Source organism: Theropithecus gelada, chromosome 5, assembly GCF_003255815.1.
Source record: "Theropithecus gelada isolate Dixy chromosome 5, Tgel_1.0, whole genome shotgun sequence".
Classification (NCBI taxonomy): Eukaryota; Metazoa; Chordata; class Mammalia; order Primates; family Cercopithecidae; genus Theropithecus; species Theropithecus gelada.
Window position 1 is genome coordinate 5,087,220 of NC_037672.1, and position 12,548 is coordinate 5,099,767.

Genomic DNA, 12,548 nt, shown 5'->3' on the forward strand with positions numbered 1-12,548 from the left:
AGCACAGTAGCCTCTGGGGTAGGCAGGCACTATCATTTCCCTTCCTAAAGAGAATAAATCAATGGGAACTTGGCCACACTTCTAAAAGCCTTCGCCTGCCTGCTCTTCTGCAGCTGCCGGAATTTGAGAGCCACCTGGCACTGAGACCCGCGACGCCCCGTATCCGGAACAGCTGACCGGGAGGGTTTATATCTGTTCCCCTCCATCTGTATTTATTGTTTGTTTAATCTTCAGGCTGTAAAGTTAGTTTTATATTTTTAGTGAAATCTCCTCATGCACTCTTGCCATAGTGTTGCAAGAACCTGCACTCTTTCCTTTGAATTTGGAGCAGAAATCAGCTGAAAACATTAAACTCACAAATTTTTAAAATTCAGTAACACCCTACCATAATATGGTAAGTGGGATCCAAAAATAAAATGGCTTCTATCTGGACCTGCCTTGTTAAGTAGTTAAATCTTAAGACGCCCTGGGTGAGCCTTGAAGCTCCCGCCTGCAGTTCTTGCTGCAGGAGCCAAGCTGGGCCCGTCCTGGCTGCACTCTAGCACCACCTGGTGGTGGATGTCGCTCCAGCGTAAATATTCCTGGAGATGACGGGGTCCTAGGCAGCACTGATTTCATCAGCCAGGCTACTAATGGGGGGTCCAGAGGACCCCCTGACTCTAGACTCCTTAGATGAGGTTGTCTGCCATTTCCTGTGTGGCCTCTTCATGTTCCCTACCCAGAATGTAGGAACTTTGGGCCTCCCCATTTTGAGAAATGGGGGCAGGGGGCTGGACGGGGTAGGGGCAGTCGCTGAACACAGACAGGTGACGGTGGAGCCACCTGCTGCTGTGAACAGGTCTGTTACCCAGGGGATTTTTTTTGGGGGGGAAATTTGGGGGCATTATGATAATTTCATATAAAGTCATTTTCTAAATAAAATGTGATCTGTCCAATATAATCATCCCTTTTATGTCTGGAATGTCAAGAAATTCATAGTGTCTGGTGGCTTTGGGCCAGATTCTGTCAGGGAAGGAGACACCATGAGAGTCCATGTTCCTCTTCGGGACCAGGTGCCCTGTGGCTGGGGATCGGGGCTGGGCCCCCTGTGGCTGGGGATCGGGACCGGGTCCCCTGTGGCTGGGGATCGGGCCGGGCGCCCTGTGGCTGGGGATCAGGACCGTGTCCCCTGTGGCTGGGGATTGGGGCCGGGTCCCTGTGGTTGGGGATTGGGGCCGGGTCCCTGTGGTTGGGGATTGGGGACGGGTCCCTGTGACTGGGGATCGGGACTAGGTCCCCTGTGGCTGGGGATCGGGCCGGGCGCCCTGTGGCTGGGGATCGGGGCCAGGTCCCCTGTGACTGAGGATCGGGACCGGGTCCCCTGTGGCGGGGGATTGGGGCCGGGTCCCTGTGGTTGGGGATCGGGGATGGGTCCCCTGTGGCTGGGGATCGGGGCCGGGTCCCTGTGACTGAGGATCGGGACCGGGTCCCCTGTGGCTGGGCATCGGGCCGGGCGCCCTGTGGCTGGGGTTCGGGGCTGGGCCCCCTGTGGTTGGGAATTGCCACCCCACTGCAGAGTCCATGCCCTCTTGGGGACTGGGTCCTCTGTGGTTGGGAATCGGACTGAGTCCTTTGTGGTTGGGAATTGCTGCCCCGCTGCACTGTACAGTCTCTGTCATTGAGGTCACTGGCATTTCAATTCTCGGTTTCTTCCACTCCTTCTACGGGCCCTGTGAAGGGGTGCCTGGGCCCTGACCGCTCCAGAGCATGGGCTGTTTTCCTTGCCCTGTAGCTTACTGCTCCTTTTCAGAAACCGTTTTGGGGCATGTTATCTTAATGCACCTCAGTATGTGAAGTGATTTGAGGGGAGTCCTTGCCTCCCTTTTCCTTTTAGATACACCTTTACGTTTGTCAACTCATGCTCAAAACATACTTAGGATTGATACAGTTGGCTGTCATTGTGTGAAAGTCTAAAAATGTAAAAATGTTGGCTTTGAGCATGAGTGGTTACTCTAGATGGTATCAGAGCCATGGTGAGCACGTGGTTCCCAGCGCTGGCACTCGGATGCTCAGATATGATAGTTGACCTCTTTTTAAGTAGAGGTTTCTTTTTTCTTTTTAAAGAATAACTGTATTGGCTGGTAATCCCAGCACTTTGGGAGGCCGAGGCGGGCGGATCACAAAGTCAGGAGATCAAGACCATCCTGGCTAACACGGTGAAACCCCGTCTCTACTAAAAATACAAAAAATTAGCTGGGCATGGTGGCAGGCGCCTGTAGTCCCAGCTATTCAGGAGGCAGAGGTAGGAGGAGAAGGGTGCGAACCCGGGAGGCGGAGCTTGCAGTGAGCCGAGATGGCACCACTGCACTCCAGTCTGGGCGACAGAGCGAGACTCCATCTCAAAAAAAAAAAAAAAAAAAAAAAAAAAAGAATAAATGTATTGAAACTGTGTCGTTTACAAATAGCATTTTACAGAGCAAAAATAGTGATATAAGGCCTCCGGTTGTATGCATATTAACAGCTCTTTATCTGCTGTCTTTGACTCCCAACAGGGGTTCAGGTCTGGCTTTGCTGTGTGGTCTTGGACAAGATACTTCACATTATCTGAGAGTTAACGTCCTCCTTCAAGAAGTAAAGCCTCTGAGACCCTTTCCTACTTTGATTCTAAAGCCTCTTCGCCTCCCTGCAGCCCTCCTAAGTGTCTGAAGTACAAGGAGCTTGGATCGAGTGTAGTTTGCTCTCTGAACACAAGAGGGCGGCCACGGCACAGGCCTTGGAGCCTCAGCCTGGCGCCTCCTTTTTCTGTCACTCCCTAAGGACAGCAGCCCACACACCCCAGATGAAAGTTTTAGTTCCAGAAGAAGCAGTGTGCATTTCTCATCAGTGTGTGTTGGTAGAAATGACGTCACATTCAGCCAATGAAAATTTAGACTTTATAAGTGTGTACCTAGTAAGCCACTGAACCAGTATTTGTAAGTTGTAAAGCATCGTTCTGGGTCCTGAACATACCTCTCTCTTTTTTTTTTTTTGGTCTTTGTAGCATTTATCTATTGCTAATAAGGTGTGTTAGACTGAGAACATAAAAGCAGTAAGAAACATCCTCCAAAACGCTTTTGGAAAGGCATTTTAATTTTTTTTTCTTTTTTTCTTTTTCTTTTTTTTTTTTTTTAGCGACAGGGTCTTACTGTGTTGCCCAGGCTGATCTTGAACTCCTAATCTCAGGTGATCTTCCTACCCTGGCCTCACAAGTAGCTGGGACTACTATTGGCTGGAAAAGGAATCTAAAAAATCAGAATTGGAAAGGATGTATCTTGTTTTGTTTCTTAATGTTTTTGAGGCAGGGGTGTGTGTGTGTGTGTGCATGTGTGAACTAAAGGAGTAGCTGAACTTCAGTTGGGAGTCTGGTACTTCCTTTTCTCCCACTATCAACATTTTATATGCTATTTAACTAGCTTTCTAAATCTTAAAGGGGCAGTGATTTACTGGCAATATGGTGTGGTCGGAAGGTACAGCCACCCTGATATCTATTTTTTCATGCCTTGTTATTTCTAGAAGAATCCATTTTATGTTTGTAACAAGTGAAAATGGTCCATTTCCTGTGTTTGAGAAGGTTTTTTTTTTTTTTTTTTTGTTTTTTAAATGAGGATAATAATTTTTCCTGTCACTCTGCCACTCCTGTGTCTGTGGTATACTGAAGATGTTGTGCCATAGCAGAGACACAGATCACAAACTTTCATGTACATTCAGACTTTAGAGTTTAGATTTCCTCTGGGCAGCTTCACCAGTCGCTTTGCAGTTTCAGGAGCAGAAAGGCGGCAGGTGTGTCCTCAGCCTCGGGTGGGAACCTGCCCCCGGGGCCTCTGCCATCGGTAGGCTGCTTCCAGCACTGGGGATCTTAGTGCCTCCCAGGGCCTCCTATTTCTTGGAAAGTTTTCATTTTTAGATAGTTTTTGTTTCTTCATGTTAAGCCAAAAATCTGCCTGCCTGTGACTCTTACCCTACTTGTATCATTTGCAGCTCCTCAAAATAAATGAAATCCTTTTCCAGTTTGAAGGCACCTGTTGTGCCCCCATCCTGGCCATCCGAAACCCGATGGCTTGTTCACTTCTCACGTGCTCTAGGTGAATTCCATAGTCCCACATCAACGCTAGACGTCCGGTAACTGGTTCTTCGCATGTGTTGAATTAGGGGCTTCCAGATGCGGTCTATTGGTGCAATGAAAAGCCCCCAAAACTTGTGATGCTATAGCTCTCCTAGTTTATGTGAATTTGCATTTAAAGCTTGATCGATCGTGTGAGGGACTTGTTTTATCCACACTCCCATCCCTGGGCCTCCTCAGTGCGACTCTGGATGTCTTCACCGCGCCTGGTCTTGTCCGAGGCAGCTGACGTGTGGCTTGTCTCCCCGTAGGCTATCTGAACGTGCTCTCCAACAGCCGCTGGCGGGAGCGCTGGTGCCGAGTGAAGGATAACAAGCTCATTTTCCACAAGGACAGGACCGACCTGAAGACCCACATTGTGTCTATTCCCCTCCGTGGCTGCGAGGTGATCCCGGGTTTGGATTCTAAACATCCCCTGACGTTCCGGCTGCTGCGCAATGGCCAGGAGGTTGCAGTATTGGAGGTAGGGTGTTTCCCAGGGGCTGCACTCCACAGGGGGACACACGCGGTGATTCTCCTTCCAAACGCTGAACGCTGACTCCTCTGTCAAAATTCCTCCCATCTTGCTGACTGCAGCTCTTTTCGGCCCACCCCTTTTCTCTCACTGCCCAGGCTGGGAGTCTCTGCTTTGCTTCTTGCCTCAGTTTTTTTTTCTGGGAGATACGACAATGCCAGGACCCCAGCACCACTTTCTCCCCATTTGCACACATCAGATTGACTTGCCTCCTTGTCTGAGTTCCTCTTTATGCCTGTTTGCAGAGAAATTACATACACAATCGCACAGAGTACATTGCTTCTCTAAAGTACCTGGAAAACAACTTGTTTTAAAATTTCCGAGAGGCCGGGCGCGGTGGCTCAAGCCTGTAATCCCAGCACTTTGGGAGGCCGAGACGGGTGGATCACGAGGTCAGGAGATCGAGACCATCCTGGCTAACACGGTGAAACCCCGTCTCTACTAAGAAATACAAAAAACTAGCCGGACGAGGTGGCGGGCGCCTGTAGTCCCAGCTACTCGGGAGGCTGAGACCGGAGAATGGCGTGAACCCGGGAGGCGGAGCTTGCAGTGAGCTGAGATCCGGCCACTGCACTCTAGCCTGGGCTACAGAGTGAGACTCCGTCTCAAAAAAAAAAAAAAAAAAAAAAAAAATTTCCAAGAAAGCTCTTTCCGCCATATGAGCTCTTTGAAGTGGTAGTAAATGTTTCCTTTGCAATGTTTTTGACCTCTTTACAGATGGAAGACTTTTTGGGGCCATCTGAATGCCTTGTAGATGGCGGCCAGTGAGCCACACGACACAGAAACTGAAAGAGCACCTTTGCTGTTTCAGAGCCCTGGGCTTGGTGCACGCTTTGTTATTTGTTTGGCTGCTTCACTAGAATTTCTTATTCATGAAAGCAGAAAAGACAGTTAAAACTTAGAGCTACATACTCAAAACTTTCATTATTGAAAGTTTTTAGTTTTTCATCATAGAAAACGTTCTGTTGATGTTTTCTGCCCTGTTTTAGACCTTTTTTTCCTGTGATTTTTCCCTTTATTTTTGAGTCTTTTCCCCCACTTAGTGTTATTATGACTAAGATGCAAAGATACACACACACACAGAGATAGATCCATACATTCACACGTCAGATGGTCGCGTCCATGTCAATGCACCTCATGCTGTAGAATCGATAGAAACCAGTTCACGCGAGGTGTGGTGGGTGGCTGGTGTGTGGCAGAAACTCACCTGGTGTGGAGCCTGCTCTAAATGCCTGCTCAGTGATGCTCATCGGCGGAGGAGAGAGTGCCAGGGGCTGCCGCCTAAACCTTGACGGCCCAGTCAGGCAATCTTTCTGAAGATCTTGAATTTCACACATAGGAGTTCATTGCAGGAACTATTTTCACAGAGGCTGCTTTTTTTGGTGGGGGTGAAAAATAGATGAACACCATCTTTTTCCTGCAGGGCTCAGGAGGTAAGGGAAGGTCAGAAGCACGCACAGCTGCCCCCGTGGCTGGTTTTGCAGCAGTGTGATCTAACAGAGAGGGCTGGGCTCAGATGGGCTTGAGACAGCTGGGTTCCAGTCTCAGCTCTGTGCAGACCCTCACCACGGCCAAAGCTTTTGTTCTCTCTTGGCTTCGTTACCCACCGTAAAACATGAATGCTGAGCTAGAGTCAGTGTACCTTGTAAACATTGATGTGGGCTGAAAACTGTAGGGTGGATGGCAGTGGAAAAAAGCTGAAAACTTAAACGAAGAAACTGTACTCTTGATATAACAATGCGGGTCTCCCATGAGAGCTCTGGCAGCAGATCTGAGAAGGGTTGCCAGGAAAAGGAGGCATGAATTGGCACAGGTTAGATGCAGGAATGAAGAGGGAGACGCTGGGCTGAGTGCCGAGACAGAGAAGCTCAGGGTGGGGTGGGGTTGGGTGGAAGTTAGGAGCTGTTTGGTGAAGAAGTCACCTGCCCCGCCATTGCTGGGGGCACAGTAGCTGTGTGCCCCAAGTGCTGGAGAGAAAGCGGTAGCATTTCATACCTTCACCAATGCTTGGACCACTCAGGAAGGTGCTTATTCCTTGAGAGAGCTGAAGTAAGTAGACTCAGTTTCCTGAATGACAGGACAGCAAGAATTGGAAGTTTACCCAGTATCTCTTCATGTATGACCACTATTTTTACAGCTGAAAAGTGATTTCACTTACAAGTGACACATAAAACATCTACAGCCTTCCAACGTAAGCAAGAAGCCTGTCCTCATCAGTGGCGAAATGCCATGAGCCAGTCAGTAGAGGAGTTGCAATCTATACTTTTTCCAAGATCCTTTTATTTTAACTTTTGTTTTGAGATATCTTCAGAGTTACCGAAAAGTTGCAAGGGTAGCACAAAGGATGCCTGTGCGCCCTTCATCCTTATCCATCAAAGACCAATGTGCCCTGTGCTTGCTGTGCTGTTTCTTGCACAGCCCTGTGTGTGCACTCTCCCCGCCGCCCCTTTCTCTCTATATGTCTGTATGTCTTTGTGTAGGATTTTTTTTTTTTTTTTTAAGACGGAGTCTTGCTCTGTCGCCCAGGCTGGAGTGCAGTGGTGTGATCTCGGCTCACTGCAAGCTCTGCCTCCCAGATTCACGCCATTCTTCTGCCTCAGCCTCCCAAGTAGCTGGGACTACAGGTGCCCGCCACGACACCCGGCTAATTTTTTTTTGTATTTTTAGTAGAGACGGGTTTCATCGTGTTAGCCAGGATGGTCTCGATCTCCTGACCTCGTGGTCCTCTCGCCGCAGCCTCCCAAAGTGCTGGGATTACAGGCGTGAGCTACCGCGCCCAGCCCAGCCTATAGATTTTTAATCAGTGATTATATCCTTTAATGTCGTGACTTATTTTGGTCAAACTCTCACAGATTTGGTCCTCAGGAGGCCCTCGGAGCTGGTTATTTGTCCTTTGCCATGTCCCTGTCATAAAGAGATCACAGTCCATGCTTGGAGCACTTTCCTTACTTTATGGCACAAGGAGATGCCCCAGGCTCATCCTGTACTTTTCCCTGCTCCAGACCTAGAGTCAGCCGTTCCTCCAAAGCATGCTGTTCCTTTTAGAGGAGAATGGCAGGGAACTGAGAAGCCAGGATCTGGGGGCCAGATGTGCTCACTTCTGCCAGCGGACCAGAGCGCCTGGGTCTTTTCAGTAGACAAACGCTAGAAACAGATGTGTGGATGTGGGTATGGATACATGCACACACATTCACACATTTATATGTTATACATGCGACAGATACTTAAGTGTATGTATACATGTACATGCATATATGCATACACGCACCCACACACATCTCTCTGTCTATACCTATCTATGTATTAAAAGCTGTGAGAACTAATACCTCCAACACCACAGTATTATGTTTTAAAAGCCTATGAGGAAATTTCATACAATCAACTATGAAGAAAGGAATTGGTAAACTCTAATGTAATAATATCAGTGACATCTTAGATATTAATTGTATGAAAACATTTTTAAAATGCTTTGATGCAGTGGTTATAGTGACATAGGAATAGACTAATCATGGATACATTCTCAATATAGATTTTGTTTTAGGAAGGACATAAGACCTGTGAAGAGAACACATTTGTGATTTTTTTTAAATCCAGGTATTCAAATCAATTCATTTTAATTTGGCAAACATTGATTCTGTTTTTACTGTCTGTAAGGTACTTACTGGGAATTCCTTCCCTTTGTCCTCATGGCCTCATTGTGTATGGCTAGTAATGATTTGTAGTACGGAAAATATCACTAGCCAATTTCTCAACATAAAAAATAGCCGCTTCTTTGTTAACATCCCTTCCTTTAGAGAGGCCTTTGTACATGGCGTGGAGTATTTACAATTACTTACAGTTTGATCGGTGTTAAACTCACCTAATTTTCTTTAAGCTCAACTTAGAAGATCTTTATTTAAATTAGTAATTTTTATAAGGAATGAATTTGTTTTCTTCAACATTCAGTTAACTCATAAATTTGATAGCTTAATTTCTCCTAAACTCTAACCATTATTTACATATTTGATTAATCAAAATTTTTAAAGATTTCAAATACCATTAAAAATATAACTGATTTTCTAAATCACTTTAAAACAATGGCTTAAAACTGGGCATGGTGGCTCGTACCTGTAATCCTAGCACTTTGGGAGGCTGAGGTAGGAGAATTGCTTGAGCCCGGGAGTTCGAGACCAGCCTGGGCAAGATGGCGAGGCCCTGTCTCTACAAATAAAAAATTAAAAAAATTGGCTGGGCTTAGTGGTGCGCACCTGTAGTCCCAGCTGCTCAGGAGGCTTAGGCAGGAGGATTGCTTGAGCCCAGGAGTTGGAGGTTGCCGTGAGCTATGATACACCACTGCACTCCAGCCTGGGTGACAGAGCGAGACCATGTCTCAGAGGGGGAAAAAAAAAAGGATGACTTAAAAATTGAACGAACATAATCTTAAAGACCTACTTCAGACTTGCAAATTAAGCAGACCAAATGGAGGAGATACCAGACATCTTAAAAAATGGTGTGTCCAAAGCAGCCCAGTGATTTCAGAGCATCGTTCCCCCATGGAAACACAGTTGATATCAAAGGAAATTAGTTTTTTTATATCATCTAATCAAGAAACTAAATGACCATTTCAGGCCCATGTAGGGGGGCTCACCCAGGACTCCTGGATAAAAATGTTTGAGACCAGTAAGGGCCTAGCGCTTGGTCGCGCTTTCCAAGTCAGGCAGCAGCAGCTGGGACGTGCTCCTTCTCCTGCTCAGGCGATGTCGCCAGAGGTTCCTCAGCAAGTTCCTTCAGCTGGAATGTAATTAATCCCATTAATTTTCATGTCTTACACCTAGTGCCTTTCCCTATGATAATTGGAAGGCATTTTAGGACCTCAGAGTTTCATTCACCTTTGGTATAATTGGGATGTCGCTTCCTAAGTTAAGACCTGCTGTGAACGTGACGTTAATCCCATCGCTCAGCCAGTGGCTGCGTCTTCCTTCTCGTTTCTTCTTAGGGACATCACGTTCCATCGCCTTTCCTATTATGTGGTCTCTTTCTTGGATGCATTTACGAAAATGTAAAAATCTTTAGTTAAATACAACCTACCTTTTTTCCCACTTCCACAGGCATCTTCCTCTGAGGACATGGGCAGGTGGATTGGGATTTTACTCGCAGAGACGGGGTCGTCCACAGACCCGGGGGCCCTGCACTATGACTACATCGATGTGGAGATGTCTGCCAGTGTCATTCAGACAGCCAAACAAACCTTCTGGTAAGACCAACTGCCGTGTGAAATGGCACCACAGTTCAATACTTGTCTTTTCACTAACTTAGTTTCACTTAGTTTTTGTGTGAGGATATAGTCTCCGAAGAAAAACTAAAGGCTTTCCCTTTTGCATTATCTTAATCCAAATTTTGCAGCAATGTTTTTGTCATGTCAACCCACTGGGTTTTCTATTCGCGCAGCGTGTGGCAAACTTGCATAAAGGACTAGATAGTAAATATTTTTGGTTTTGTGGGCCAGACGATTCCTGTTAATATCCACTCAGCTCCCTTTGCAACCAGACACCGTACGTAAATGATGGGTGTGTCTGTGTTCTAATAAAACTTTATTTGTGAAAACAGGCAGTGGCCTGGATTTGGCCCATGGTTTGCTGACCCCTGTATTAGATGAATGGTTCTACGAAGCAGAAATGATTCTACATATTGCCGTAATGAGGACTGAGTTTTCAAAGCTATCCATCAAGTACTTTGTAAATTTAAATTGTGATTTAAAAAAAAAAAAATGCTGCAATCATGTATAAAAACGTCCTTTTGAACGGTGAATATTTCTTTAACTAATGGTGGCAGAAATATTTATAGCAGCAGTTCTTGGTATGGTCCAGAGACCGCCTGGGGATATTCCAGACCCTTTCTGGCAGTCTGCAGAGTTAAATTATTTTCATAAGACATTGTTTCCGTCTCCCACCGTTTGAACATCTGCATTAGTGACCATTGGCTGGCAGCTTCGCACCAACAGTCGTCCTTCTCTGTATTAATAATCATTGTCACTGCCAGTGTAAATAGTCAAATAATTTTACCATTTGCGATAGTAAAAGAAAATGCTGGGCTGGGCGCGGTGGCTCACGCCTGTAATCCCAGCACTTTGGGAGGCCGAGGTGGGTGGATCACAAGGTCAGGAGATCGAGACCGTCCTGGCTAACACGGTGAAACCCCGTCTCTACTAAAAAATACAAAAAACTAGCCGGGCGAGGTGGCGGCGCCTGTAGTCCCAGCTACTCGGGAGGCTGAGGCAGGAGAACGGCGTGAACCCGGGAGGCGGAGCTTGCAGTGAGCTGAGATCCCGCCACTGCGCTCCAGCCTGGGCGACAGAGCGAGACTCCGTCTCAAAAAAAAAAAAAAAAAAAAAAAAGAAAATGCTGGTTTCACTTCAGATGTCCTTGAGGAAGCAGTAAAAATGGTGACTTTTTCTATAAAGGATCAGATAATAGATATTTGCACGAAGTCTCTGAAGCCCGTGTGCTTTTCCTGTTCCGCGTGGCGTGATGAGAGGCCACGGAGAGCACGCAGGCATGTACAATGACAGTGGTCCTGTTGAGGAACAGCTCAGACAAGTGAGGTGCTCAGAGAACTAGCTGCGTTAAGTTTTGTTTCATTTTTACTTGACAAAGCAACAGACAAACTGTGGTTATTCGCACATAGGCATTTGCAGATGTTTCCTTGAAAATGAGCTAGCTACACCCATCATCATCTCTAGGCAAACAGTTGGCAGTATTTGTTGCTTACGATACATTTAAGCTTTCCTTAGAAATTAGAATTCTGGAAAATTTGCATCTGCCATGGTGAGCTTGCCAGCTTCTCAGCACCCACAGACTCCTGCTGAGATCTGTAGTCATGTCAGAGAGCAGTTTTGTTGATGTCGTATAATGAAGGGTGTCAACGTTGGAAAGCTCTGCAGAAGCCATGCTTGGGAAAAGATCTATTCCTAGTGCAAGATAAACGACTGGATTTTAACGTGAGTCGATGGATCTGCTTTCCAGCTCCATTGCAGTTGGCGGTGAGAAGCCACCACTTGCCGCGTTTTGGTGTAGTACTAAAGAAGCGCAGCTACAACCCGGAAAAAGCAATTAAAATGTGCCCCACTTGTCCAGCTTACATCTGTTTGAGGCTGGATTTTCTTTGCATACTTCAACCAAAAGCTCATTTGGTGACAGATTGAATGCAGAAGCAGGTGTGAGAATCCAGCTACCTTTTGTTAAGCTGGACACTAACTAGGTTTACAAATGTGTGAACAGTGCCACTTGTTATTGGGGTTTTGTTGTTGTTGTTGTTGTTGTTGTTGGTGGTGGTGGTGGTGGTGGTGGTGATTTTTTTGATTAAGGGTCTTGCTCGGTTGCCCAGGCTGGAGTGCAGTGGCACAATTATGACTCATTGCAGCCTCGACCTCCTGGGCTCAAGGGATCCTCCCATCTCAGCCTCCCAAGCAGTTGGGATTACGGGCATGTGCCACCATACCTGGCTAATTTTTTTTTTTTTTTTTTTGGTAGAGACAGGGTCTTGTTATGTTGCCCGGGCTGGTCTCAAACTCCTGAACTCCTGGGCTCAAGTGATCTTCCCACCTTGGCCTCCTAAAGTGCTAGGATTACAGGCATGGCCCACGGTGCCACTTTTAAGTGAATAACAATGAACACATTTCTCAGGTTTTCATTTCAAATACAGCAGGTAGTAGGTAGGGCGTCTTGGCTTGGGTCCTGCTTTGGTATTTACTAATTAGAACAATTTGGACAAGCCATTCGTTACCTGTTAGTACCTCTGCTGTCTTCTGTAGAACATAGAGAGGGTGGGCGACTTCATCTCTGAAACTTGCAGCTCCGGCGTCTTTGACCCCTTGACGGCTGCATATGTTTCTCTCCTCCTTAGAGAGTGGGGACTGGG

At 46.7% G+C, this 12,548-nt stretch overlaps 1 protein-coding gene across 4 annotated transcripts in view; it reads left to right on the top strand.

Moving 5' to 3' along the window:
- AFAP1 (actin filament associated protein 1) overlaps positions 1-12,548 on the top strand; it is a 192,549-nt gene that overhangs the window by 142,485 nt on the left and 37,516 nt on the right. For all 4 annotated transcript variants that reach the window (XM_025385958.1, XM_025385961.1, XM_025385962.1 and 1 more), the window contains exons 10-11: positions 4,390-4,601; positions 9,740-9,885. In XM_025385958.1, coding sequence (XP_025241743.1) covers positions 4,390-4,601; positions 9,740-9,885 — 358 coding nt within the window. The remainder of the gene's footprint in view (positions 1-4,389; positions 4,602-9,739; positions 9,886-12,548) is intronic.